At 46.1% G+C, this 25,079-nt stretch overlaps 6 protein-coding genes across 6 annotated transcripts; 4 read left to right on the top strand and 2 right to left on the bottom strand.

Moving 5' to 3' along the window:
- Positions 1 to 3,419: 3,419 nt before the first annotated feature.
- BKA55DRAFT_672526 (uncharacterized protein) lies at positions 3,420 to 5,470 on the top strand (the record flags this gene model as incomplete). The annotated part of the gene is made up of 6 exons (XM_046197995.1): positions 3,420 to 3,479; positions 3,563 to 4,025; positions 4,079 to 4,321; positions 4,383 to 4,564; positions 4,614 to 5,255; positions 5,311 to 5,470. Exons 1-6 carry the CDS (start codon positions 3,460 to 3,462, stop codon positions 5,468 to 5,470), a joined length of 1,710 nt encoding a protein of 569 aa, XP_046054477.1. The 5' UTR covers positions 3,420 to 3,459.
- A 1,510-nt stretch (positions 5,471 to 6,980) lies between these two features.
- Positions 6,981 to 8,144, top strand: BKA55DRAFT_502838 (aromatic prenyltransferase; the record flags this gene model as incomplete). Its single annotated transcript, XM_046186959.1, has 1 exon — positions 6,981 to 8,144. The coding sequence occupies one exon, from the start codon at positions 6,981 to 6,983 to the stop codon at positions 8,142 to 8,144; it is 1,164 nt and encodes a 387-aa protein (XP_046054478.1).
- A 693-nt stretch (positions 8,145 to 8,837) lies between these two features.
- On the top strand, positions 8,838 to 9,475 carry BKA55DRAFT_535661 (uncharacterized protein; the record flags this gene model as incomplete). The annotated part of the gene is made up of 3 exons (XM_046189723.1): positions 8,838 to 9,055; positions 9,165 to 9,370; positions 9,471 to 9,475. The coding sequence occupies 3 exons, from the start codon at positions 8,838 to 8,840 to the stop codon at positions 9,473 to 9,475; spliced, it is 429 nt and encodes a 142-aa protein (XP_046054479.1).
- Positions 9,476 to 10,400: 925 nt separating this feature from the next.
- Positions 10,401 to 11,995, top strand: BKA55DRAFT_719444 (uncharacterized protein; the record flags this gene model as incomplete). Its single annotated transcript, XM_046200965.1, has 1 exon — positions 10,401 to 11,995. A coding segment is annotated over exon 1 (624 nt), but the record flags the coding sequence as incomplete, so codon positions are not given.
- A 5,404-nt stretch (positions 11,996 to 17,399) lies between these two features.
- BKA55DRAFT_661039 (amino acid/polyamine transporter I) lies at positions 17,400 to 19,697 on the bottom strand. The gene is made up of 6 exons (XM_046197572.1): positions 19,626 to 19,697; positions 19,369 to 19,570; positions 18,626 to 19,271; positions 18,543 to 18,562; positions 18,138 to 18,467; positions 17,400 to 18,050 (listed from the first exon to the last, which is right to left on the bottom strand). Exons 2-6 carry the CDS (start codon positions 19,522 to 19,524, stop codon positions 17,553 to 17,555), a joined length of 1,650 nt encoding a protein of 549 aa, XP_046054481.1. The 5' UTR covers positions 19,525 to 19,570; positions 19,626 to 19,697; the 3' UTR covers positions 17,400 to 17,552.
- Positions 19,698 to 20,425: 728 nt separating this feature from the next.
- On the bottom strand, positions 20,426 to 21,809 carry BKA55DRAFT_672528 (uncharacterized protein; the record flags this gene model as incomplete). Its single annotated transcript, XM_046197996.1, has 5 exons — positions 20,426 to 20,927; positions 20,980 to 21,122; positions 21,184 to 21,405; positions 21,472 to 21,573; positions 21,639 to 21,809. 5 exons carry the CDS (start codon positions 21,807 to 21,809, stop codon positions 20,426 to 20,428), a joined length of 1,140 nt encoding a protein of 379 aa, XP_046054482.1.
- Positions 21,810 to 25,079: the final 3,270 nt, after the last annotated feature.

Consider the following 25,079-nt stretch of genomic DNA (forward strand, 5'->3'; position numbering starts at 1 on the left):
GGCAACGGCCGAATTGTAATATCTTTGGCGACGTGCATAGCCGATTGATACATCATTCATCAGCTGTGTGGCTTACATACAACTAGGAAGTATCACATACGCAGCTGATATGGTCAACAAAGGATTCACATGTAATCTTCAGCTTCACAATTGACCAGCAGGATGCTGCCACACTCTCATTTGCGGGGATTGGATAATGAAAGCGTCTCGTAGACAATAACCTTAGGCCACACATGGTCAACCGATCTTTCACACATTATCATTCGCCAATGACTGCTAATACCATCGGCCGAAATAATCAGTCGGCGCTATGAAAGCCATTAACATAGGATGCATCAAGATCAGCAAAAGAGGAGGATAAGACTTTTACGACAATGAAAATTGGAAGACAATAATGTCAAGCGCAGTTGCAAGCTGTCCGGATGTGTCAAACATGAAGATCGCGTACCAGATGGAGGTCTACTTGCGACTTTGCGTTTCTATTGTGTGAGAAATGTAGTACAGCAAGGGAAACCCCCAAGAGCGACTTAAGACAAGCACATGCAGTCTTTCTACAGCAACGCGTCATTACTCTTGCAGCCGAGCTGAACCACGTTCGCTTGTCGATGCTCGAGCAAAAGCTTGCATAAGACCTAATCTTAGAACTGCTGGACCCTAATATTCCCGTCGGCTTGAAGTATGACTTTTCCAGCATGGGGGCGCAGGAATGTCTCTCCAACGACGCAATGCTACGTATCGTAGTTACTCAAATATCTGGAGATTGACTACACTCTTGCACAAGAAGACCACTAAGTCACTCGACCTGGAGCATCAGGGTTTCTGTAGCATAATTCGGATGTGTAGTCCTTGCATGCATAGCGTATCACAGATGGTTGCCATGATCCTCGGCGATCCTCCGACGAGGGATTGTTTGCAGGGTGTACGACGAGAACGTAACGACCTGCTGTCTCAGACATCTTACCAGCTTTGAGACAACATCAGTTTCCGACCCCCCATCTTATGTATAGGACCGCATTCCCGTGCTATGGCCAGCACGACCTCTAGCGCGAGGATCAACTGATGATCAGGATCAGCCGTTCAGACAATGGGAAAAGCACTTGAGGCGGATTTCAGTCACAGCGCCATTTTGTCCGTCCTTTTGACGCTAAACTGTTATTGGTTTCAGAATCGTTATCACAAGCTGATATATACAAAGATATTATTTGTAGAAAGCCGAAAACTCTAGCGTATAGCAATGACATAAGTAGAGGAATGGATACATAGGCTACTGCAATGTAAGAGGCTATTTAGGGTACCTATACTGTATGCATATGGTTACGCAGTGTTGTTAGTACTCTTCTTATGACCCGTCATTGGTGATGAGAGCGCTTCCTATATCTTCCGAGCCAAGATGAGAAGATGCCATATCACATGTCGATCTAGGATCAAGACATTCCGTCGATCATTTCGTATCGTGGCCTGTGTCTGATCGGACATGAGGGATATACATTTTCAAGCTCTGTCGAAACGCAGTTCAAAGATCACGACACCTGGTTATCCTCCCCTAACACAGTAAATATTTGAACCCCCCTGCACAAGCCTTAAGTTGCGGATGCCGGGCACTTTCCTATCAGAGTTGGCACAGTTGACCAAGGTGGGTAAATTCCAGGCTTCACCAGCAGAGGTTCTGACCAAACCCTGCCGAGTAGGTCTCAGTTGGGTGTATGTGGCGTTTTCAGGTACTTGTCTTATCGGTACTTACCGTTCCAAGGAATTGTTGTTACACAAACATTCCTATATGGCTAGGCTCATCACTTGCGGAGAGTTCCGAACCAATCGCGTGAAACACGTGGAGAACCAAGGAGCTCCCGAGGAAGGATAACCAACGAAAAATTGGCTGTGGTATCATCGTATGATAACAAACTATCCAGCATCACCGCTCCGAGCTGGGAAAGAGGATACCGGCAGACTTCGTACTCGTGATCAAAGCTCGAAGCCGAAGTCTGTCCTATCATCACTAGACAGACCAACCCTATCGTACAAACTTGTACACCTCTTCTCCATGTTAGAATGGGTAACATGGGTGATTTAGTACCTTTGTACCGTGTGCCATGCTTCATGCGGGTCAGGGGAAAGGGCTTGGCCAAAAAAGATGTATGTGAGTGGACCTGAAATGTAGAACCGGGGCGACGAAAAGCCTTTGTCCTTACCAAATGTTAACCATATTTCAGAGAGTGGCATGCTTGTGTCCTGCACGGAGTGTTTGCCGTCTCCCCTTGCTAGCTGACTAACCAGTCACAACCTGAGGGTTGCACAATCATGCCACTGCGCCAAATGCAGCCGGCATGTTGGGTGAATGGGTCTTTTAACTAACCACGACTTGCATGTGATTGGAATTTAGAGAGATACACCACATCGTTTGAGCACTCGTCGCTGTGGCTTGTAGATCCTGCAACGTACACGGACAAAATGAAGAAAGGAGAAGATTCTGGCGTGGAAGGCGGAGATAAACCGGTCATCGTTGTTACTATTTTCCTTTTATTTAAGAGAGCTTTATGTTGTGCGTAATCCTGTAATTTCAGGGCCAAGAATACACTTGGTAGTAGGTGAGCTTTTTCGACAAGTCGGGATGCTAGATGCAGAATCTGAAATTAAGGGCCGAATGCTGCCTGCCCCAAGAGAATGATGAGACATGTCGCACTTCCTGATGGGTTTCCACTTATCGTAAACATGGTTTTAGAGTGGAATGGCATAATGTATGTTAGGAACAGCATATCCTCTTTTGGTGTATCTGCAGGCGGCTCGCGTGCCGCGAGGCACGGTTCACTCGATTAAGTCCGGTACCTCATTCCCGGCTTCACCCAATGTGGCTTGGTCTCACATGAGCTTGAATGTAGAGGCAGTTCTTGATTTTTCTACTTTACTCTTCGCTCTTTACTATTTTCTCTTTCCCCTTCCCTCTTTCTTTTGATAATCTCCCTCCCCCCCCCCCCCCCCATTCCCTTTTTACTCTTTCCTCTTATTCCTTTGCATCAGATCACCATGACTGAATTCTAAGCTGATAGACTCCGATATCATGAGATAGCCCCGTTGCCCCCCATCCACAAGATACCAAATGCATATCTCCAGTCTAGAGCTACCATACAACCTTCCAAATGCTAGTCCTGGCTTGAGCCAATAAAATGGAAGTCGACACATGTCCCTTTCCTTCTAGCAATGGTCGAAAGGCCGTTAAGCAGCTCGGCGGTAGTCCTGACGTACACGTCAGTCAACCGCTAATCGACGATTGCCAAATCTACCCGATTCAATCGAGTCAGCTCACCTAAGATGTACCATTAACTCCTGTGACATAAAACCTGCTTCGTGTTAGGGTTGTTGAGATGGCTATAAGAATGTGTGAGGCAGCTAGATGTCGGAATCTTTGCACACCAGGCATTTACCTAGCATAAAATTCAACTTTATTAACAGAATTTCCATATAATGGACTCAACATACTCCGAGTGAGTTTATTTCCCCATATCACCTGTCTTTACATAGCCAACGTACTAGATCCAAATAATCGATGCTAACAATCCCCATGTAGAGCTGCTACGCCTAGCTATGATGATCATAGTAAACCTGGAGCCACAATATTGGGGTCACAAGGCTATGACTTTTCTAACACGCTTGACGAGGCGTTCTTAGCGAACTATCCGAAGCTATCTCGCGAACAAGTCGGTCATCTGCGGCATTTCCATAATTTGGCAACTCAACGTGATGGCGAATGGCGTCATATGATGTGTCAAAAGCCAGGTCAAGAATGGCTCGATGCATATCGCTACCAGCTCGCAACTATGGTATATGCCTCAGCATTGACTCATTATCACAGACTGCCACTCCTCAGGTCTGTATTCAAGGTCTTAATGGAGAAGCTTATCCACAAAATGCTACTACGCGACGTGTGGGGATACTGGTTTATGACAAGCCATAGTGGAAAGCGAATCGATCCTGATCTTACGGAACTGAGAAAACCCTGGGCAAATCCAGTCACTAAAGAGAACATTATGGTAAGAAACGGGTGACTTCTAAGAATAGGTGACAGACGTTAACACGTTTATAGTACTCTGGTCACCTTCTCCTCATGGTGTCGTTGTATACAATGCTCTTCGATGACGATAAATACAATGAGAAGGATGCCTTGGAGTTTAATTGGGATCCTATGTTCTGGGGTATGGGTCCTGAAAGATTTTGCTATACCCGCAAAACTTTACAGAACTCCATCATATCAGAGATGGAACGGGAAAACTGGCTGGGCGTATGCTGCGAGCCGAATAGCATTTTCATCAATTGCAACCAGTTTCCGGTACGTTGCTCACCGTCAAAATCCCGAAGGCAACACTCAGAGAATTTAATGTCGAGTATAGTTGATTGCGTTGCACTATAATGATGTCAGAGATGGCACCTCCGTGTCGCGAGAGGTTATCGAAAAATACAAATTGGCATGGAAAACGAAGGGCATGTTTCAGGATAATGGGCTCTTTATCGAATTCTTAAGTGTAAAGCAAGACCGAAAGCAGCTTTCCGAAGACATATGGTCCTCTGCCTGGTATGTTATTCTAAGATAACATACATATAGCGTTACTAATGATCTTCAGGACTGGTGCATTCATGAATGCTTGGAATACCTCTGTTGCCCATGATACCTATAAGAGCCAGTCTGTGGGATTTCTCGCTAAACCCAATTCTGAGCATGTTCTCGTAAGCAACTCGCGAGTAGCATTCCAGATTCGAGAACTTGTCAAGACTGAGGGGGCAGATCCAATGGCGCCCTCGACTTATGCTAAAGCAACCGAGATGATTGCCTCCAAGGAACAGACCTCCCAGACTGTATGGCCGTTAACGCCATCTGTGTTTGGGTATGTAGTTCAATGGGTATCTGAGTTGGGAGATCAACATACTTTGGATGGCTTACTCTCTTTTGTCGATTCTACCTTTAACCCAACTTGGGACCAGGGGGGTTTATTTTACCCTTTTCGAACATCAGCACCCGGAAATGATAGCTTACCGAACGTTGATGCTTTTAGCGGAAATGCCGGAATAGCTTATGGGCGGCTTAATGTATTCGAGGGCCAGCGCAAGATGTATTCGGATCCATGGACAACCTCACATTTCGCCACAAGTCCATTCGTCGATAACGTCGACTTATCTTGCGGTGTCGACTTCCTTCGGGGAACTTGGGACGATAAACGCAAGGCGCTTGCAATGACAATACGTTCGTGGGACGGAACGACCAGAGAGTACGTGCACAGTGGGCTCAGCATTGATTTATCCAAAGCTAATTAAAAACGATAGACTTCAACCCCGATTTTCTGGACTTGAGAAGGGGATTTATGGGGTTTACCATAATAGCGAGCTCTGCGAGATTTACAACATAGATGATAGGATGGACACGATTGAGCTTAGTTTGCAGGTTTCTGGAGATGATTATGACATTGTTATCTTGCAAGGCTAAAGGTGTCGTTGCACAATGTTATTTTATGCGTGTTTCTAAGCCATTGATAGCCAGGATCTTCGTCGACCTCAGTGCGTCAGCGTGATTACACTCAGCAATATACGTGATGTGTGCCATTTTTACACTAAAGAGATCCTCAAAATAAACGTAACTCGGAGTATATCGATGATCGCGCCGGAAGCAAGTAACGAGACGCTATGACTTGTAGACTGTGAGGTGTACGACAAGAGACACGACACTGTGCCGCTCCAGAACACCTACTTAGTAAATCAGGATCTGCTTCGTCGACTCGTAAATCGGCATCTTGTGCCTGCAAGACATCGAATATAGCTTGGTTTGACAACGAATAGCGAATTTAATCGCGTCACTGATCTGATAAGAGCTCTGTGGTCCCGATACAAAACATATGTAGATCACGCTTCTACGCAGAGATAATCATAACATGTTCCTCGGACTTGGTTCGAGGAGATTACCTGTCGGCCACCCTGCGGCTCCGAGGTGCAGTACATCTGCAAGGGAAAAGCATGTTCTTTTGCCAACGGTTTCACACCCTATGGAGCATGACTTCTGAGGGGTGTCAGAATCCATCTAAACCTACGTGGTTGAAAGTACTGCCTAGTACTCCACAGAGCTTTCACATGCACTAGAATGGAATCGATGCATCGAAAACTCAACCAAGTTGTGTCTTGCCGACTGCAGGTGGACACCATAATTCTGTGATTGGACTCGATAGTCGATCCCTAATCCCACCACTCAGCCACGGGAGTCCGGACCGGAAGGTATCTTCCATGACGAGCTGAGACTTAATAACCTTGTAGAGGCCCATGTTTTCTTAAGTATTCTCGATCGTTACAGCAGACGGGTTCTGGTGTGGCTGCATGTTTATGTGATTACACCGGGCACACTTCATTGAACAGCGGCACAACTCAAAAGAACAGGAAATGCTACAACCATCATCTGAGAAGCCAATAAAAGCCATTTGTATTGAATAACCTCGAGAAGCTTAATAATTCACAACCATATACTATTAACAGTTATAATTAAATTGCAACTGCTGCAGGACCAAAATCAGGTGTATAGTCATGACTCTAGCTCATAGAGAAGGCTGAAGCAAACCTTAAATCAGACCACGCTTCCTGTATAAGTGTCTCTAATCATATCATAGTTCTTGCGTATGTGTCTCACTCTGCCAGACCCAGGACGCATCAGCGTGCCCCTATCAACTTAAATGCTCCAATCCCTAAAAAGCCTCAGCAGCATGTCTAGCTGAATATTGGATGCACGTGATGGATTTTGCCCGAATCCCCTTTTGCCTTTCTCATTCGTTTTATCCTCAGTACGACGTTACACCGCTTTTAACGATCTTCTGATGGCAAGTGTTGGCAAAATGCGTCCAGATCTGCCATAGAGATTTACGAATTCCTATATAAAGTGCTCTGCGGACACGTTTGAACAGCAGAAATTTCATGATCAACATTTTTGTTAACCACTCAACTGACTTCGCCTGAAAATGACTCCCTCGCAACGCCTCCAAGAAGAAGCCAAACCATGGCACTTAGTCAAAACTAAGTGGGAGGGCATCTCTGAGCCTCATCAGCAGTACTGGTACCAAACCGTTGGCTACATGCTAGGAGCGTTCCTAGATAGTGCGGGGTACAGTTATGAGAGCCAAGTTAGTATCCTTCATCACATTGCAAATCTTGTTACGCCATATTTAGGCGTTGCCCCTTGGTCAGAACTTCCGCGCTGGGAGAGTTTCATGACCGACGACCATACTCCCATCGAACTGAGTTGGGACTTCCACACCGGCGTTGACCAACCCACCATCCGCTATTCCATCGAACCCATTGGAGCCGATGCTGGTACCGGTACAAATCGGTACAACGAGGGAACTGCGGCGGCCTTCAAGCAAGCCCTGTTCAAGGCATATCCAGATATAGAGACCGCTTTGCTTGACCACTTTGAAGCATGCTTTAATGGGAGTTGGGCCGATAGAAACCCAGAAGGTCACTGTTCGACCTTCTTTTGGGCTTTCGACCTCAACGAGAAAACTATTACGAATAAAGCGTACTTCTTCCCCGGCGTTGTGGCGCATGCAACTCATCGGTCCAAATTGATAGTCATCGCAGATGCTATCACATCTGCCCCTGGATGCAGAATCGGAATGCAGATCCCCTTACACATCTACAGCGACTTTGTATACCAGCATCCAGGCTTGGAGCCCGAGATAGACATGTTGGCTTTAGACCTAGTTCCTTTAGAAAAGGCCAGGCTTAAGATCTACTTTCGGGAGAGAAGGACAGACTTTGGCTCCGTCAAGGAGACTATGTCCCTAGGGGGCCGAATACAGGGCCCCGAATTTGAGACGGGTATGAAGAGGCTGAGGCGGCTTTGGGATGCTTTAACGGGCATGCACAATAAGCCTGACGATATCCCCCTCCCTTACAAAGACCACAGAACAGCCGGTATTCTCTACAACGTCGAGTTTCGCATGAATGTAGAAGCCCCAAAAGTCAAGATTTATATTCCTGTACGACATTATGCAAAGAATGATCAGCAAATCATCAAGGTCTTGAAGGATTTCTTAACGGAACAGGTCGGACAGCGGCAACATCTTCGAACAGCGTCAGTGAGTGCCGAGTTATATTCCAGATGCCTGGGAAATTTGTTGTAAGTCAAGGCGCGTTTATCATTATATTGAATGCAGCTCACTCTTTCTAGTGATACAAAGGCCCTTGCTGGCGGCCTTGGTGTTCACACCTATATTGGCTGCTCTATACAACGTGGGGGAGACTTACGCCTGGTATCTTATATTAATCCCCAACTGGGAAAGCTGAACAGTCAGGTCCCTTTTGCATCGCCTGAAATAAGAACCAGTGGTGAGAAGCTCCCGAATTGATGACATGTTGAAGGGATGTTGCAAATGGTACTTGAAATGGGTTTATTATATATTTACTCTGTGGCGAGGCCAGAATGCATGTTTATGATCTATATACTTATACGATGGGGCTTTCCCTCGTTTAAGATAGCAGACAAGTACTAACTAATACTCTTTTGAATTTGACTTATATCCTTCTCTTAACATAAATCTTACCAAGGGATTTACTTTAAAATACCTCCTTTACTCCCTTATTATGATATTTTAAGAGACAATTTATTATTAATGGATCTAACGGCATTATTCTGAGGAATGGGGATGTTGTTGAGCTTAAACTAGCGGCGATCGAAGTTCTACGCAGCTGGCTTGGCTCGTGATTAAACATCGGTCTTCCGCGGATTTCCTTGTTTGATGTCAGCCTCAAGATGACAGAAATGATGATAAGCTTTACAGAGGCAGGACAATTCCCTCAAGTCCCCGAATCCAAACATGGCTGTTGAGCACAAGCGCAAGGATGTGAAGCCAGGGCTGGCAGCTCCCTCAATGGGCGCATCTGTGGTCAACCACGGTCAATCTCCCGATGGGTCTCGGCTGTCAATGAACTCAGTCGCCCTTGACGTGTCTGGCCACGTAACGAGTCTTACGCTTCCTACGAGTGTTATGGAGGCAAAGACTGCGGCTTTGTCGCTGCAGGAGGTACACTGGAGGTTTGTGTTCAAGGACTGTCTCTAGCTCGGTTTTTGGTGTAGTGTCTGAGTGAAATATGAGGCGGAATATGGTGTAGTTTTGATCACGGAAGTTGTTTACTGTTCTCAGGCACTTCGAGGCGCAGGGCCCTAGAGGCTCTGGCGCATACGTTCACATATCCTTCAACATTGTCGCATGCGGCTTCGGGGTGGTCGGCCTGGGCTCAGCCTTGGAAGTTGTGCGCCAACACCGGCAGCATAATCGAGCTCTTCCTTCAGGGCCTTGGTGCTTAGTTCCGTCGAGAATGGTGTCACGCTCGTTGTTCTTTCGGAGATGTCAGTACTTCTCCTCATTCCACGTTGTCCCACGAACAACGTCGACGAGGACCTCGTGCCCACCAGCTTCTCTTTAGTAACGCCACTTAATTGCAACCAGCCTAGAGAGGTCACTTCCGTAATTTTGTCAGCCTTTTATCTCCAACCCCAATGAGTTCTCTCCCACCTTCGCAATCACTTTTGGAACCGCTGATCGTAAGCTGCTGCCTAACAATATCCCACCTCGCACCACTACTGAGCCACCACGACGGAGCATTTACGTCCCGAACGGACCCAGTAACTAATGATTAAATCAACTCTACTAGAGTTGATTTTATTAACCCACTTTAAATCTAGTAGGGTTGATTATTGCCAGGGTATAGAGTTAATTTTATATTACTCTACACACAGGAAGGGTAGTGCTGATCAGAATAGGGGTTTATTATAGAACGCGACGCGTCCTATTGCATAAAGTGCTATTAAGTATTATATACTACTAAATAGTGTTATTATTAATCAAAGCATAATCTTTATTCAGATCATACTATCAGCAACTAATTCATTATAGTAATCACTATTATGGCTTCTAATTTACAATATGAAGCATGTAGTGCAATTTATCCCAATATTCTTCTCTCTATATACCGCCTTCTCGTGTATCAGGTTTGTAGGTTTCCCTCTATAGCCGATGAGGTTGCTACTCATTTGAAAACACGATATCGCGATATGCAGCCAGAGAATCGACAGGATCTGGTATAGAAGATAAAACAGATCCCAAACATTCTACGCAATCAGGATGAACTACGTGATTTACGGTATCCAACGGATATAATTTTGTTGAGACAGTGCGGCGAAGGTGGTCCGATCTGCTGGTGGCTTGGATGTGGATACTATGTAAGGAGCTATGCTCCTCTCGGACACATGTAACTTAGAACTAACAACACAATCAACCCCGTTTTTGCTTCAACATCCTCGCCTCAACGAATTCTTGCTTTATGCACTGCTCAGCTCTTTTGTCGACTTCTCATGCATTGTCTCAATGCCGAGCAACGTTTCCTATACGATAACTGGATTTGGCAATCACGATGGACAGTACACAATGGGCAAAAAAAGGTCACGACTAGAGCGGCGCGGTCTTGGACTCGACGATTCAGTGACTAAGTCCGGGATGCCGTGGATTCCCCAACATTGTATGGACTGGAGTGGTGGACACATCGCCATAGAGACCCTTGTTCAGATCTACCTACCCCGGAATCCTGTTCATAACTGTTTCATCCACCAGCCAAATGTCCAGTTCTTTACCACAAACAAAGTCTCTGTTGAGCACTGTCTACAACAGTGGTCCAAGAGGCTCGACTTGAATTCGACCGTGGGCATAGCCAAAAGGCCGTAGAGCTAGTCGAAAGTATCACGCATCTAACTGTTGAAGAAGTCGCTCGGGCGTATCATTTACATATGCTCTCAAAGATGCAACAGTACTGGAGTCAAGTTTTACCGCAGAAAAACCCAACGCACTTCCTTGCATTCGTCGTTTAAGGCAGAGTCAAGAGGAATCAGTCGCCCAGGTTGGCCACATCGTAACTGCTCAGACTATATGGGAAATCTATGGCGAAGTTTAGGGTATACATAACGATATTCTTCTAGGTTCGCCATCCGAACAGACACCGGAAGAAATACCTTGTTAGAAGGCAGCACGTAAGCTTCTGCCGCCCGAGGACGCTTGGTCCGAGTTCGTATTTCAGCGCCTTTTTAGCCGCCCAGATCGACCAACCTAGAATGGACTCGGCTTTTTGAAGCTATACCGAAGATTCGTGGAGATTTAGGAAGTAATTCGGGAACTATACGGGACCTTTTGATGTCCGATTCGGTCGCATGATTGGGAATTCCATTCTGGTTACCTTTAACAGCGATCGAACTAAGGAGATTGGGACGAATTCCAGTTCGGGAACCTGGTACACGGATCAGCCATCGTTTTTCTGAATACAGTTCTGGGCTCCGTATTTTTCGCCACCAAAGAGTAATATGGGATGCTCCTGGGCCTCGATAGATGACTATCAATGCCGCAATCCCCTCATATCGCCAGTTACCGTCTCTCTGATCTTGAGCGATGAGCAGTTTCAGAGCCGTGCCGATCATTTTCAGCAGTTATGGTCACGATTTGTCCTTAATAAAGAGGACCCGCATCAGATGCGACCCAAATCAAGAAACCGCAGATGCCAAGAAGCGTTGCAGTGCCTCGTAGATCTCACAGGCCCCCGATGGGCACAGGGTGGCGATGATTTGGCATATGCCTTACACTGGAGATTCTATCCTCCGAGGCTGGGAGACGAGTACGAAGACCCATTCCGCATCCCTATCTCATCAACGTCCGTCCGTTTCGCGTACAAACCGTGCAGACCCACAATCGTGCTTCCATCACGCCACAACGCCGTTATGCTCATGGATGCCATCCAATCTCTTCCTCAATTGAGCCGGAGAACTATTCAGCGACTTCGGCGGAGCCCAGCGCTTTTGATCACCGGGAGTGACCAATATGATATACGAAGTCATTTTAAAGCCAAAGAAAGAGCCATCATGAAGGTCACAAGACTCGATCCATTGCTAAAACAGTTCCTTGCACAGACTGAGCCTCCTCAAAGAGAACTTAAAAACTAGAAAGCTTTGATAGTCGAAGAAAAGAACAGTGTATAAGGGTATGAACATGCTGTAGCCCTATCATTGTATTCATAGTACTACAACTAGTAAATTAATAAGGACTCAGTGGCCGAGCTACGCGAGTATGTATTAGTATTATATATTGTCATCTTGCGATATGAGTATGTGAAATCAGTGCTCCTGCCGTAGGTGATGATACAACTGTATCAGATACTGAAACCCGGTCTAGTACTCAACCTGGCTTTACGAGAGGGCTTTTCATCGTTAGACCTGATTATTAATTCTCTTAAGCCTCTTTCGGTGCGGCAGTTTCCTCTCTGATCGACCACCTAAGCCACTTTCCTTCCGAAAGACACAGGCTTCCCTTTCCTCAAAATCTATAACTATCACGCGCCAGTAAGATATTAATAGCATCTGGTTTAGGGCCAAAAAGTCTTTTAGCTATTCGGCCTCCTAACCAGTTCTGCTTATTATTCTTTCTACTATATAAGAGTAATACCTTTACTAACTAGATTATTTAACCCTATAGTTTAGATCTAGTATATATATAATATAAATTAATTAGATTATTCTCTATTAGTAATATCTGCTTTAATATACTTATATTTTTCCTTAATAAAAGTTACTTACTTATACTAGCTTTTATAAATAGTCTTTTTTTAAACTAGTTTAGAGATTTATATAATAATATTATTATATTAATAGCCTATAAAATATTACCTAATTATACCTAATAAGAGATTCCTAGCTTATATAACCTTATTTATATAAAATCTTATACTTATTAAGAATAATTAAAAGCTAGTTATTAAGCTACTAATAATAAGTATTAAGCCTTTTACCTATCTTATAATATCCTTATTAAATTTCTTTTATAGTTTTAAGTATTAATTATATAAAAGGTAAACTCCTATTAAATATAAATATAATAAGGAAAGATAATTACTTATTACTAAAACCCCTACTTAATATTTTAGGCTTATAACTTAAAGAATATATTTATATAACTAAACCTTTAAGAGAGCCTGATTTTATTTTAAGATACTATCCTAGCTAGTCTTGACCTAGAATAACTTAATTTGCACTCCTGCTGGCTTAATATAGGGATACGTGACTATGTTAGCAGATAGCATTATGGCAAAGCACCATTGCAGAATGACTAGAATAGTCACCATAAGCCCTAGACACTGCTCTGGAAAAGTGCTGCTATCGTCAACTTCATAGGCGGCTAGGTGATATAGCACCGGAAGCCATGCCGCCGAAGCAGCTGCCGAGTTGCTCGAGAGCTGGTTTCGTTTTCCTTGTTAACAGCTAGATATGCATAGCGTCAGTTGTCAATTCTGCAGCTGTAGCTACTCGAATGGACATATTTTTTGCAGCAGCGACAAAACTGATGTTGGCCGTGTGTTAGCATACTGCCATGCCCTGATTTAAGGCCACGTCGGCGTCGTTTCTTGCCAAGGCTTGTTTGAGGGTCCAGAAGTCACCGTGTTTGCGTTCATTGAAGGCGGTAGAAGGAATTGGAGCAGATTGTTCCACGAGGCGGTTTGGGTCGCCTCTTTGTTGTCGAAGGATGAGCTAGTCGTGGTTGATGATTGGGGTCGCTTCTTGTGATGGGGAGGTGTACGGGGCTTGCTTCGCCTCGACCCCAAGCCCAATCCTGGCTTGGACGCAAACATGCAGAATAGGACAATCGAGGTGTTAGGTAGCGTCATCTGCAATCTCTGGCAATAGTGCTCTAGAAACCTCACTTGCATATTGGAGAGATGGATGAGTTTGGCTAACGAGGTGGACGGAATCTCAGCTGGTCCGGACGATTGCCCATCACTTCAGTTGGGTTAGATCTCATTGTGCAAGATGAGGTCGCGATCCTCGCGCATCTCAGGCTCGTGGTTTTGCCGGCAGGGGTTGCAAGGGCAACGTTATCTATATGTTGCCCTGTAGTCGTGTTTCGGGAGCTTCGCGTGTCCACGGAAGACGTCGGTTCTCTTTAAGTTTTCTGATGGCATTTTCGCTGTTTTTATCTTTGGGTTGTGAGCCTTTTTGGTTGTGTTAATCACCATGCTTTCTGGTGATATCACTAAATGACCAGGCGAACTCCTTCGTCTGGACGGCGAGAGTGGCGTATTAGCAGGGACGACAACGGATTGGGACTTGGTCGTTACCTTCCCAGGAGTGGTGACCTAGATATGTTGGCAGAGAACTCAAAACGGTTGTAGTATGACTACCTTAGCGGACATGCCTGTTTGGGGTCGTCTCAACCCTCAAACCTCGGGTCGCTGTGTAGTACAAAATTCTTATGGTTTATGAGATGGCCAGCAAGAGTTATGTTGGGGCCCAAAACTTGGGGTTGGGTCCAGTGGGCAGTTTTGAGGTCAAAGTTAATGAGGTCGGATAGGTAGGTTCGATGTTCCTTCTCGTCGCCAAAGACAAGGAGTTTGTCTCCTTGATACAACATTCAAAAGATCACCGAGACCATCGACTTAAGCGTAAATAGAAGTAATAGCCACGATACGCAATGGACCAAAAGGTAACCTCGTCTTATGCATGGGCCGTTAAGAATGGACTCCAACTTCATACGGAACCAACTTCATTACTCTTTCCCGGCATAACACCATCTCACTTCACCATAGCCATAAAATTGAGTAGAAGAATGAATCTTGGCGGCGACATTCAAATGGTTCTCACTAGCTCAGACAACCGACGAACGATGCCAAAGATCATCTCTTGGAGTCCAGTCATGCTGCCTGCGTTTTACCTACTATTGAGACCATTAGAACCAGAGATAAAGAGGATGAGAGCAGGATGTTGAAGCTGCTGCACAGGTTATATCCTCTGCATTCGAGTTTCCATAGACGCAGGTGTCACATCCGGTCACCGTCGAGGGTAACAAGGAATGCAGCAGGGATAAGAACGGGCCTCAAACTTTGAAGCCAAGAGGGGATGTGGCGTGGCGTCACCTATAGGCTTAGCCCAATCCTCAGCCCGCAAGGTCTCCTTCCATAACGGAGAAAAACCTAGTCCTCGACAAAAGTCGAGATTATTGAGGTCAGTGGCGAAGACCCTGATAGATAAGAGGATTAGGTACGTGCGCAGGCCACTTCTAGGGAGCGGTGGGAGTACGAATGGAAGCGGTGGCCTCGTTAGGGATACTCAGCTTGCGCTTAATAAAAAACCTCGTCAATGAACTTAGTGGCCGTTTGTATCAGGTCGAGGTTACCCAGACTGAAGCTCGGATCGATGCGGTCTTCCCAGTTCCATGCTTAGTAGCTCCCGGACAACTGTTTCCTTGCCCAGCCGCACCAGTCGCCAAGAAGAGACTAACGGTTGACTCTAGTATTGGGTTTAAGCACACTGAATATTAAACGAAGACTTATCGCCCTCTCTACCTTGAGTGGAAAGGGCCTTTTAAGCTTTTTAACCACCTATGTGTGGCCCGTTAAGGCCATCATGACCAGCGATAAAGAGGTTAGACAAAACGAGCTACAAGTAGCTACTCCATTCTATCCGTCAGATCAGGAGAAAAGAGGAGACTTATAGTCTACCTCAATATAAGCTCGACTACGACTCGGCACCCTGCTTGGACCATTGCATTCTGATCATCAGTTCATGAAAATATTTTTCTACGGGCACTCTGCCGAGTGCCTGAGTGTGAAAATGTCTACAGGCGGTAGACTTATCGTGGCATGCTGCTGTAGAGGACTCGTCCCTCATTATAAGCGTATGGGGGTAAGTGTTCTTCTTACAATACACCCCACTTCTTAGGGCCTTGATCCGACCAGAGGAACGTCAGCAGTCTCCCTCGGTGATTCACAGACCCTGCACATGACCTTCAGGGCTCTTGCGCATCAAAACGAACGAAGAGCCAACGAAGAACAAGCCTTCCTCCTTTCACCATAAGTCTGTTCCTTTCATTGTTATCTCTACCTCGTCTCTAGCGCGCCCAGCCAGTTCCCTTCAAGCTGTTCCCTTCAGGAGCATCCGCAATACACGCAAAGACCAAGAACTTCAAACCCCTGTCCTTAGCAACACCACTGGTAAGCCTCCCAACACGCGCACCTCCTACAGTATCCCAGGCTAACTTGAAGAATATCTCGAAAATGCCAACGAGTATATATCGTCGATGTATTTCCTTTGGATTTGCATACAATAAGACCGAAAACAAGACCAAAGACACGTTCGGCGATACCGTCCAGCATAGCGTTATGTTTAACATCGAGTGGACTATGGGACACGGCTCTCGTGTCAAGGAAACGTAACGCGCATATTTCCGAGATCGTTGCATTCAAGGTATGGATGAGGCCCTCATACGAAATTACTGGAAGCGCCAGGGCGGGCGTAGGAACAACTGCGGCTGCAACGGTGAAAAGGCTGGCGTCTTTAAGATCCATGCCGAGAGATGCGATAGTGAATTGCCTGAGTACCAAGTTCAGTTCGTCGGCTACTAAGATCCTCGCTCGGCTATGAAGTGGTGGAATAAGAGGCTGGTTCGTGAATCTGACCCGGACGAACTCGACAAATGGAATGCGAGGAACTGTAGCGCGCATTGAGAGACGCGGAAAAGGCGCGTGGAAGTATGCTGCGGACTTGGGCTTGTGATGAATGGGTGTTCTGGGAGTGGAATAAATCTCATTGGGATAAATGGTGATCGTGAACTCGGGTTACTCTTTGTTCATTGCCTTCACGTGACAACCTTGATCTTGCTGATGGCAGAAGGACCAGGAATATCTTACGTTGTAGGGACAGAATAAGGCTCAGGTCGATCCGAAACCTGGTTCACTAGCAGGAAGTAGAAGATGCGATAGAAGCTTGAAGATAACGGCGGGAGTGGTGACAGAGTGATTGTGTGATTTAAGAAGACATCGCCCAGGTGAATAACTTGAATGCCTCAGCACGAAACGAAAGCGAGAAGAGGCCCTCGATCGCAACCCGGGAAGCACGGGGCGCGAAACAAAGGCTGAGGGTGCAGACGGAAACTAGCAGCTTGTGGCTTCCAGGAGGAAAGACAAGGTTAATATGTCAAAGAGACGCAATTCCTGTCAACGCAGTGACGATGGTGGATCAAGATCTCGACGGGATGAACAGAAACAGGGGCGGATCATCACTCGGGCCGAGTTGGTGGGTGGGCCTTCAACCTGGATGAGTAAGATTGATGTTGTGATCCCTGTTTGAGCCCAAAGTAGTCTTAGCCTCGACAGGGGTGGAGAGATATTTATTCAGTGGAGAAACTTTATGTCGCACTGAGCGTGCTTAAAGGGTTAGAGTGAATATGATGAGCAGCAGCAAATATGTTGATTGATTGTTGTCTTAAGTTATCGCTTGTGCGGGGTATTCCATTCCGCAGAGTTACTTAAAGCATATAGCTAGATTACTAATGCAGTTGTTTCTTGAGGCCGTGAAGATCATGCCTACCCTGCGACACTTTACTTCAATAATCTTAGACCTAAACGCAGTTAAAGTTAATTCTCAATCAATCTATTACCCTTGTAGGGCCTTCCCGATAAAACCACTGTAAAACACCACGTGCCCCAACGGTGTTGATCTGATTCTATTCACTCAAGTTCTCAACAATAGGCCCCTTGTACTCCCGCCTAGCCCAAGTCAAGTAGTAGATAACACTAAAGATGAAAACACAGCCGGTTATTAGGACAGCAAAGTTCATGCTAGCTACGTTGGGGTTTGCTGTAGGAGGCCAGAAGCTAAAGAACCAGATGAGAGCCAGATAGAGACAGGCATATGTATTGTTAATGATCCCAAAAACACCAGGAACATGCCATGGGCCCCAGGCCAAAGTTTGGCCTTCACCGGCGCCCGTATCGGCAAGGGCGGGGAAAGCGCTGGGATCTGGAAGCTTGAATCCTTTCCCGACACGGCGATAAAGGAGAAGGCTGGAAGCCATAAGGTAGGAAGAGTAAAGACTCGACACGGCAATTGAAATAATCGCGTTGTAGACGGCTGTAGAGCCGATATTTATGAGGGCAAGAAGGCAGGAGATGATGCTAGTAATGCCAATTGCCCAGACGGGGACGCCAGTCCAGGAATCGACCTAATTTTCCATATCAGCTGGGGAAGACAAAGGATAATGCAGCAGTACATATTTCGCTCGCTCCGCAAATTTCATAGATGTTCTTACCTGGGATAGAGTAGGCCAAAATGGCAGACCGTGGTCTCTGGCGAAACACCAGAATACACGGGAAGTAGCGGCAATAGTGCCAATAAGGCAAGAGACACTCATGGTAACAATAAATGAGGTGATAGCGGCAGTTCCGCCCATAGATCCTGTAGCTTGGTAGATGATCTCGATGGAAGGGTATCCAGTGGCAGAGTTGATGGCCTTGTCGATATCGGTTGCTCCGTACAGCATGGCGATAACTATGGCTAAGCCCATGGAGCCATTAATCACGATGCTGGTCATAATAGATCGGGGAACAGCCACAGAAGGGTTCTTGACTTCCTCACACATCTGCACACCATATTAGCTGTTGCCTTGAGCAAAAGGGGATGATGAGGAATGAGCATAATATGGGATGGACCTTACGTGGAAAGAGCAGTCGACACCTAAGCAGCTGATTTAGTCGCTATTCTCTATGAAGAACCAATTAACTGGGGTCGAGTGCTTACCAACGAAAGAATAGACGCTCCCCAGAAGCCCTACACACCAAGATAAACCTTGAGTAGACCAGCCACCAGTGTTGCGAAATTCCAGGAAGATGTCCTTGGCATCGCCGTTAGCGCCAAAGGTAACTAGTGAAATGAGAACGGCAAAGAAGCCAATAATATGCAGAATCAAGATCATGCCCTCTAGCTTGGGGAGCATAGAGCTGAGGACGGTGTTGACGAAGATAGCGATGAGGATGAGCAGCCAGGCTATCAATGTACCTTGCCATGTTTGAGCGGTATATGAAGGTACCATAAACGCAATGAGACCCTGCAACATAGTGCCAGTGAGGTAGCTAGACGCAGCACACGTGCCCTGCCATCCAGCCAGAGTCAGCCATCCCGTGATATAGCTCAGAAACTTAGAGCAAGACCGAGGAGCCAACATTGCCACCCAATGGTACTGGCCGCCAGAAGTAGGAGCGATGGAAACAAGCTCGCAGAGGGTAGAGAACACACTAAGATTACCAATCCAAACGAATGTAAAGCCGTAGATAAGACCACTTGGGCCCCCGTTTGCCAAACCGGGCGCTAAGCTCATGAGTATGCCTTCCCAAGTCACGAGGACGGCACAGCTAAATCCCAAGATTGAGAGATAACTAAAATTTCGCTGGGAAAGACATTATTAGTTCCAAGTCCAGAGGGAAAACGTGAAAGAATACGCTGTGCACATAAAGCAGAAAAAGGGAGTGTATTAGGGCATCTACCTTGAGGACCGATCGCTTTCCCAATCTTGCTAGTTGCTCGCGATCTAGGTCATCGCGATCGAAGCCAGTAGATCCGGAGATAACGGCCACTATGGGTGTTACGGTTTTGGCTGCGCTCAAGTTACTGAGCTCGTGGCTTTCGCGTGGGACGCTCATCTTGTATGAAGTGCTGCAGATAAAGATCAATGAAAAATAATACGCGCTAGAGTCATCAGTTTCTGCCCATCCAACGGAGCCCAATCTAAGAAATAACTTACGACGAAAGAGGATGAAATAATTAGGGAGCGGCTTACGCAGTAGTTGGCATCGGAGGTGATACTGAATGTGGGTGGACAAGAATGTAAGAAACATAGTAAGCTCGTTTTTATTGGATATCGCGCATAATATATTCGACCAAGAGTCTTCTGTTGCGGAACAGCCAGGTACGTAATGGCAAATACATACATAAACTCTACTACTGTGTCGACTTAATTCTGCATGGGGCTGTCTCATCGTTCTGGCATGAATCAGCCATGGTGGCGTTTACTCAAATGCGTAATTTGCGCCCGTTGGGTCTCCCCCCAGTGTGGCACGACAGAGAGTACCAGTCGGTAGTCAAGCCGTGTGGCGGCGGTGGGTATGAACTCTAATACTCGTCCGACACTAATCTCACGGCCCGGCCTACCCGACCCTCACATAAAATGGTCCTAGTAGGGGGTTAAGTATCAGAGTTTATGCCCGCCGCCGCCACACGGCTTAACGATATAGGGATGAGATGAGGTGGTTAGATGATGGGACCAGGGGCATCGTGAGGGCATACCACACCAGTGAGGTCAGGAGACTTACAGAAGCTTCCATAACTTAAACCTTCTTCCCTCGTATAAATCCTCCGTTTATGTTTATATGAGCTGTATTAGTAGTCAATGTAAGTGATATAAAGATTGGAATAAGGATATCTGATTTAGTCATTAGTGACTACACGACGCGTGGATCGTGATGCTTCAGTTACTATAACACTGTGATTATAGCTGTTTGAAATGATGTTATATAAATACGTTTATATGCATTGAAGGATGAACTACCCAGTAAGCTCCGATGTACTGTTCTGCCTCTCAATCTCTACCTGCCAGGTCTGGTGCACAAGTACCGACTGACTCGTATGACTCTGCCCGTCCCAAGGGCGACTTGGCTCCGTTGTTACTGCCGTGGCTGTGGCTGTTGTCCCCTTATCCTTTTTTGCGCCCCAATTGTCCGCATCGACCATTTCGTAATTTTGCCTTCGGTATGAAGCGTTTGAGGCTAGAGTGGTAATCCCTCTAAGAGTCCGTGGCGCTGTATCGCCAGTTCGGCTCCTAGAGTCGCTGCCCTTGGTTCGTGTTTGCAATCCATCACCAGCATTCATTTGTCCTGATTCAAGGCTATCCATGAACGGCTTGAGGAAGGGAACGCATGTTACCATAATGCTCATGCATTGTATAACCTGTACAATCACAGTTGGCGCCCACATGTCAAATAAGGGATTGTTAAGCTCTGTAGCTTTGTGAAAGTAGTAGATGTGGCAGATGATGGCTGGAGTAATCCTGGATACCGTCAGCTGCTGTTATCGGTTTCGTTATCAATTGATAAACTCACAGAATGCGACATCCAAATACTCCAATTACTAGGTATTTCTTAAACCTTGAGGTCTGAAGACTCTTGAACATGCCAATCAGGATTCCCGTGATGATAATGTCAGTCATAATGTTGACAATGTCGACCACGATCCAAAAAAATACCTATATCGATTAGAAATAAGGATCATCGCTGCTGCGCTGAGGAAGGGGTAGTGCAACTCACACGATTGAAGCATTTGCCGTGAATATAGTCCCACGGCTTTGGTAGACTGCACTCAAACAGAGACGCTACGATTGAACCCAGAGCCCAGAGACTGATGACTCCTTCGGTAATCAGGATCAACCGTTGACGTTCTCGAGGTGCCATACTCCGAATCGTTCTTGTCGCCGAGATCTTGGTGAGGAAGAGAACGGTGATGAACAGAATGTTGGATGCGTATTGACCCTGTATTTCACATGGTTTGTTAACTGTCTGGCGATCTAGAATCTGTCGATAAAGGATATCATATACCTTGAGGATAAGAGAAATCTGGTCATTATCAAGACCATCACGTTTGCCAAGACCAGCTGAACCCTCGAATATGACGATAATTGACTGGATAATAGCCAAGACCTAATTCGTCGACGTCAATAATGTGTGACATTATGTTGTGTTCTCCGGGGGAGAAGTGTTCTTACTGTTGATGCAGCGACGAGTCCATCATCCAAACTGAGACTTCCCACTGTCGTCACCCTCGTCACTATTCGTACGGTAGCAGCCAGAATTGAAATAACCATCAGTAATGCCGTCATGGCCCGAACTATCGGTGCCTTGTTCACGGCTGTCGCATGCTCACGAGGCGTAAGCATCTTGTTTGCAGTTCAGATGCTCCTCACGCAGTTCTCATAAGGTAGAACGATATGGGTAAAAGAATGTACGTCAGTGAAGGAAGTTTCGGCACGAATTTAGACGCAAGGCAGAAAACACCAACCACAACACGGGAATAGCAAACAATTCGAAGAAAGCAGAAGATGGAGGACGTGCACTACAGCGGATCGTTACCAGTGTTACAGGTGTATATACACCTCCCCTTAGTCTAGGAACCGCGGGTGCTTCACAGCAGGGTAAACGGCCGCATACCTAGACTGTGGTACTAGAGTCAAAATAACGTTTGTATACTAAGCCTGTTGAGGTGAGGTAATATGACTTCTTTTGCGTTCTATGCAAAAGGATTCTGAAGTAAGTTTATGGCTTCTTCTCTATTGGTAGGCAGTTAGTGACGAGAACGAAGCCTTCACAAAAGGCGGTTCACCTTTTTGTGGCTGATGTAACAGTAGTCCGTCTCAAGTTGGCATGTGAGAGCTGATATGCACATAGCAGCAGGACTAAAGAAGCTAGCAGCTCAAAAAGATGCACACCAGGTATTCAACCTTATTGCCCCAATGCATCCGTAGACTCCCATAAGACACCAGTGGCGCACTTCCCCCACAATTAAGGGTATGTAATTTGCCACAAGGGTCCTACAGCAGTCCCTCGAGGACAAATGCACGACTACCACCAATGTGACCCCTGTCGCTGTCACTGCCACATGCCCCACGTATGATGTGGAATCAGTCGATTGTGGTGCATGACTCGTGTGGCGCTTAATTACGCCTCAACTAATCTCCTTCCTCCTCGATCCATTGTGTCAGGCCAAGGTCTAGACCATATGGACCAAGATGGGGATTCAGCCCAGATTGGATGATTCAACCTAATTAACCCGAGAAAACCAATATGCTGCAATTCTCACAGTAATCTGTTTATATATAAAAGAATTGAGATTTATGCTCTGCGGTCGCTACCCTCAAGATTACTTCACCTCGAGCTATGTCCTTGACAGTGATATGACTGCCCGTGCAACCAAGCTTGAACACGAATATGCAATTTATTAAAGGGGTTCTGCAGGGGCTAAGATCGTATATTCCTCTTTTGACTCGCCCCAGGAGTCAGGAACCCGTCTGTCGGGTTGTTCCGCCGCGATGCATCAACCTTCACATATCATTTCATGGCTTGGTCTCGACCTGCAGCGGCAGATAAGAATCAGTCAGGGTCTCCATCTAACTCAGCTCGCTACCATTAGCTCTATCAGCCCTATACATGGGGAATGACTCTTGGCAACGGCATCGAGTCATTGCTCAAGACGCGAACCGTGCGGGGGCAAAGTCCATCCGAGCTGTCACCAATTATCTCGAACAGATTCAGCCATGACTCGTCAAGTAATCGAGTACTGCCGCCCGGAGCCTCGGGGCAACGGGCAGCTTGATTGTACTGGGCATAGCTCCAGAGCTATCCAGATAACTGCATCTCTTTAAGCTACCGAATACTAGTGGCTCCCAGCTAAATTCCAAGACATGCCTCTTTGCTAAACGAAAGTGAAAGCATCTATACGATTGGCTAGCTGTCATGTCACTGGGGCTCACCAGCATACGTTAGCCTTAGGAGATACGGTACTCTGCCTATGCTGTTTTTAGCCATGGTGGGCAAGCCGCGATTTGCTAGTCTCCTCGGTAGCAAAAGCCATTTTATCCCTTAAGGACCGATAAGGCATAGATAAGGTCACACATTTAGGTTAGACCAACCAAGACGTCAGTATCAGAGGTACCTATCTGCAAGGATTACAAGGTTACAAATGAAGTATTGCTGATAATACATCCTGCAGATCGCTACCTTTGCTCTCACTGCTCTACCACCTTGAGGCTTGCAATCAATACCGAGACCAAAAGGCCCACAATACGTTAAGTGTGCCTTACCGGTCCTTAAAGGAATAACGGAAAATACTGTGGCGTTTTTTCCCTAGCATCTGGACTCTGCGGTATGGTATTGGAGCTTTGCCCCCACCACCAAAATTCCAAAGCCATTGCTGTTATTCAAATGTGGATCCCACACAGTTTCAACGCGTTGGTCATGATAGCTGTCGACTTCAACCCTGGAAATCCGTTGAGGTCTTGTATGAGGACGACCGCGGCCAGCTTGTAGTCTCAAGCATGGCGTGGCTCCAAATCAACCTACATCGCCGCCTTGGTGGCACCGGCCACGCGACCATAAGCCCTTGAGTGATCCAAAGCACCCAACATCAAGAGGCTGAAGTAGATGAGACACATGAGGTGGCATACAAGTGTAAAATTTTTTATTTATCTTGCAATACTCCCCAAAGTCAACTGAGTAGTGAATTTCGTAACCATCGAAGATCAGTGATCCTTGCAGAACCTTCTAGACTTTGCCAAGCCCTCAGCATATCATAGTAGAGAGATTTAGCAAAGCCTGCCACGCACCACTTCAAAAGTATCTCTACTGCTGTATTGTGTGTTGTGCCTTTACAAGGTGTTGTGGCCTCGGGTGAGTCACCACGCTGAAACGACTCATGCATGAAACAACCACCTTGGACCCTGGAAGAGGCAGTTTCCAGGTAAATGTACATTTAGAAGAGTCTAGGCCCACGTCAAAAATAGCATCGATCCCTTCTCTGAGTCTCAGGCCTCCGTTCTTTGCTATTTCACATGTCGAGATAAAGTGTACAGAAATAGGGTTCTGTCGGTTACATTACGAGCTTCAGGGCTGAAAGAAGGCGGAATGTAAGCATCTACGATTCCTCTCAGCCAATCAAGGACAAAATAGCAAATGTCAAACTTTGCCATACACCTTCACCTTAAGTATAAGCGTATTAGCAATCTCGCCAATGATAACATACCAGGGGACTTCCGTTGCATAATGGTCTACACTCCGTGATATGCCTTGGATACGAAGCCATCTAGCCTTTTGTGCAATACAGCGATTTGTAATTCGAGAAATCACTTGAGCTTCTATTACCACTCAAAATAGGTAGGACTAGAAGGATCTGTTATTTTATGCCTTTTAATTAGCTATACCCCCTCTGGTCGTGACCTCCGCGAATTCTTACGACACGGGAGGAAATAGGTTAGCTTTATAGCTATTTATACTTAGCTGACTTATTAGGGATGTTAGACTTAGCGGTGGATAACAACTTTTAAGACGCTCCTCTCTACACATAGCCTACGTCTACCTATCTATATTACAATTTATAACTAAGCATCTACATATATCTACGTAAGGTGCCAATAGATAGATATAAATAGATTTAC

This window comes from Fusarium redolens, assembly GCF_020744475.1.
Source record: "Fusarium redolens strain MPI-CAGE-AT-0023 chromosome Unknown BKA55scaffold_3, whole genome shotgun sequence".
NCBI lineage: Eukaryota > Fungi > Ascomycota > Sordariomycetes > Hypocreales > Nectriaceae > Fusarium > Fusarium redolens.

Coding starts and splice junctions, on each gene's coding strand:
- BKA55DRAFT_661039 (XM_046197572.1), bottom strand. CDS start 19,524: ATGAGCGTCCCACGCGAAAGCCACGAGCTCAGTAACTTGAGCGCAGCC. Junction 18,468..18,542: donor GTGTCGACTGCTCTTTCCAC/GTAAGGTCCATC, acceptor TATGGTGTGCAG/ATGTGTGAGGAAGTCAAGAA. Junction 18,051..18,137: donor TTTGGCCTACTCTATCCCAG/GTAAGAACATCT, acceptor ATGGAAAATTAG/GTCGATTCCTGGACTGGCGT.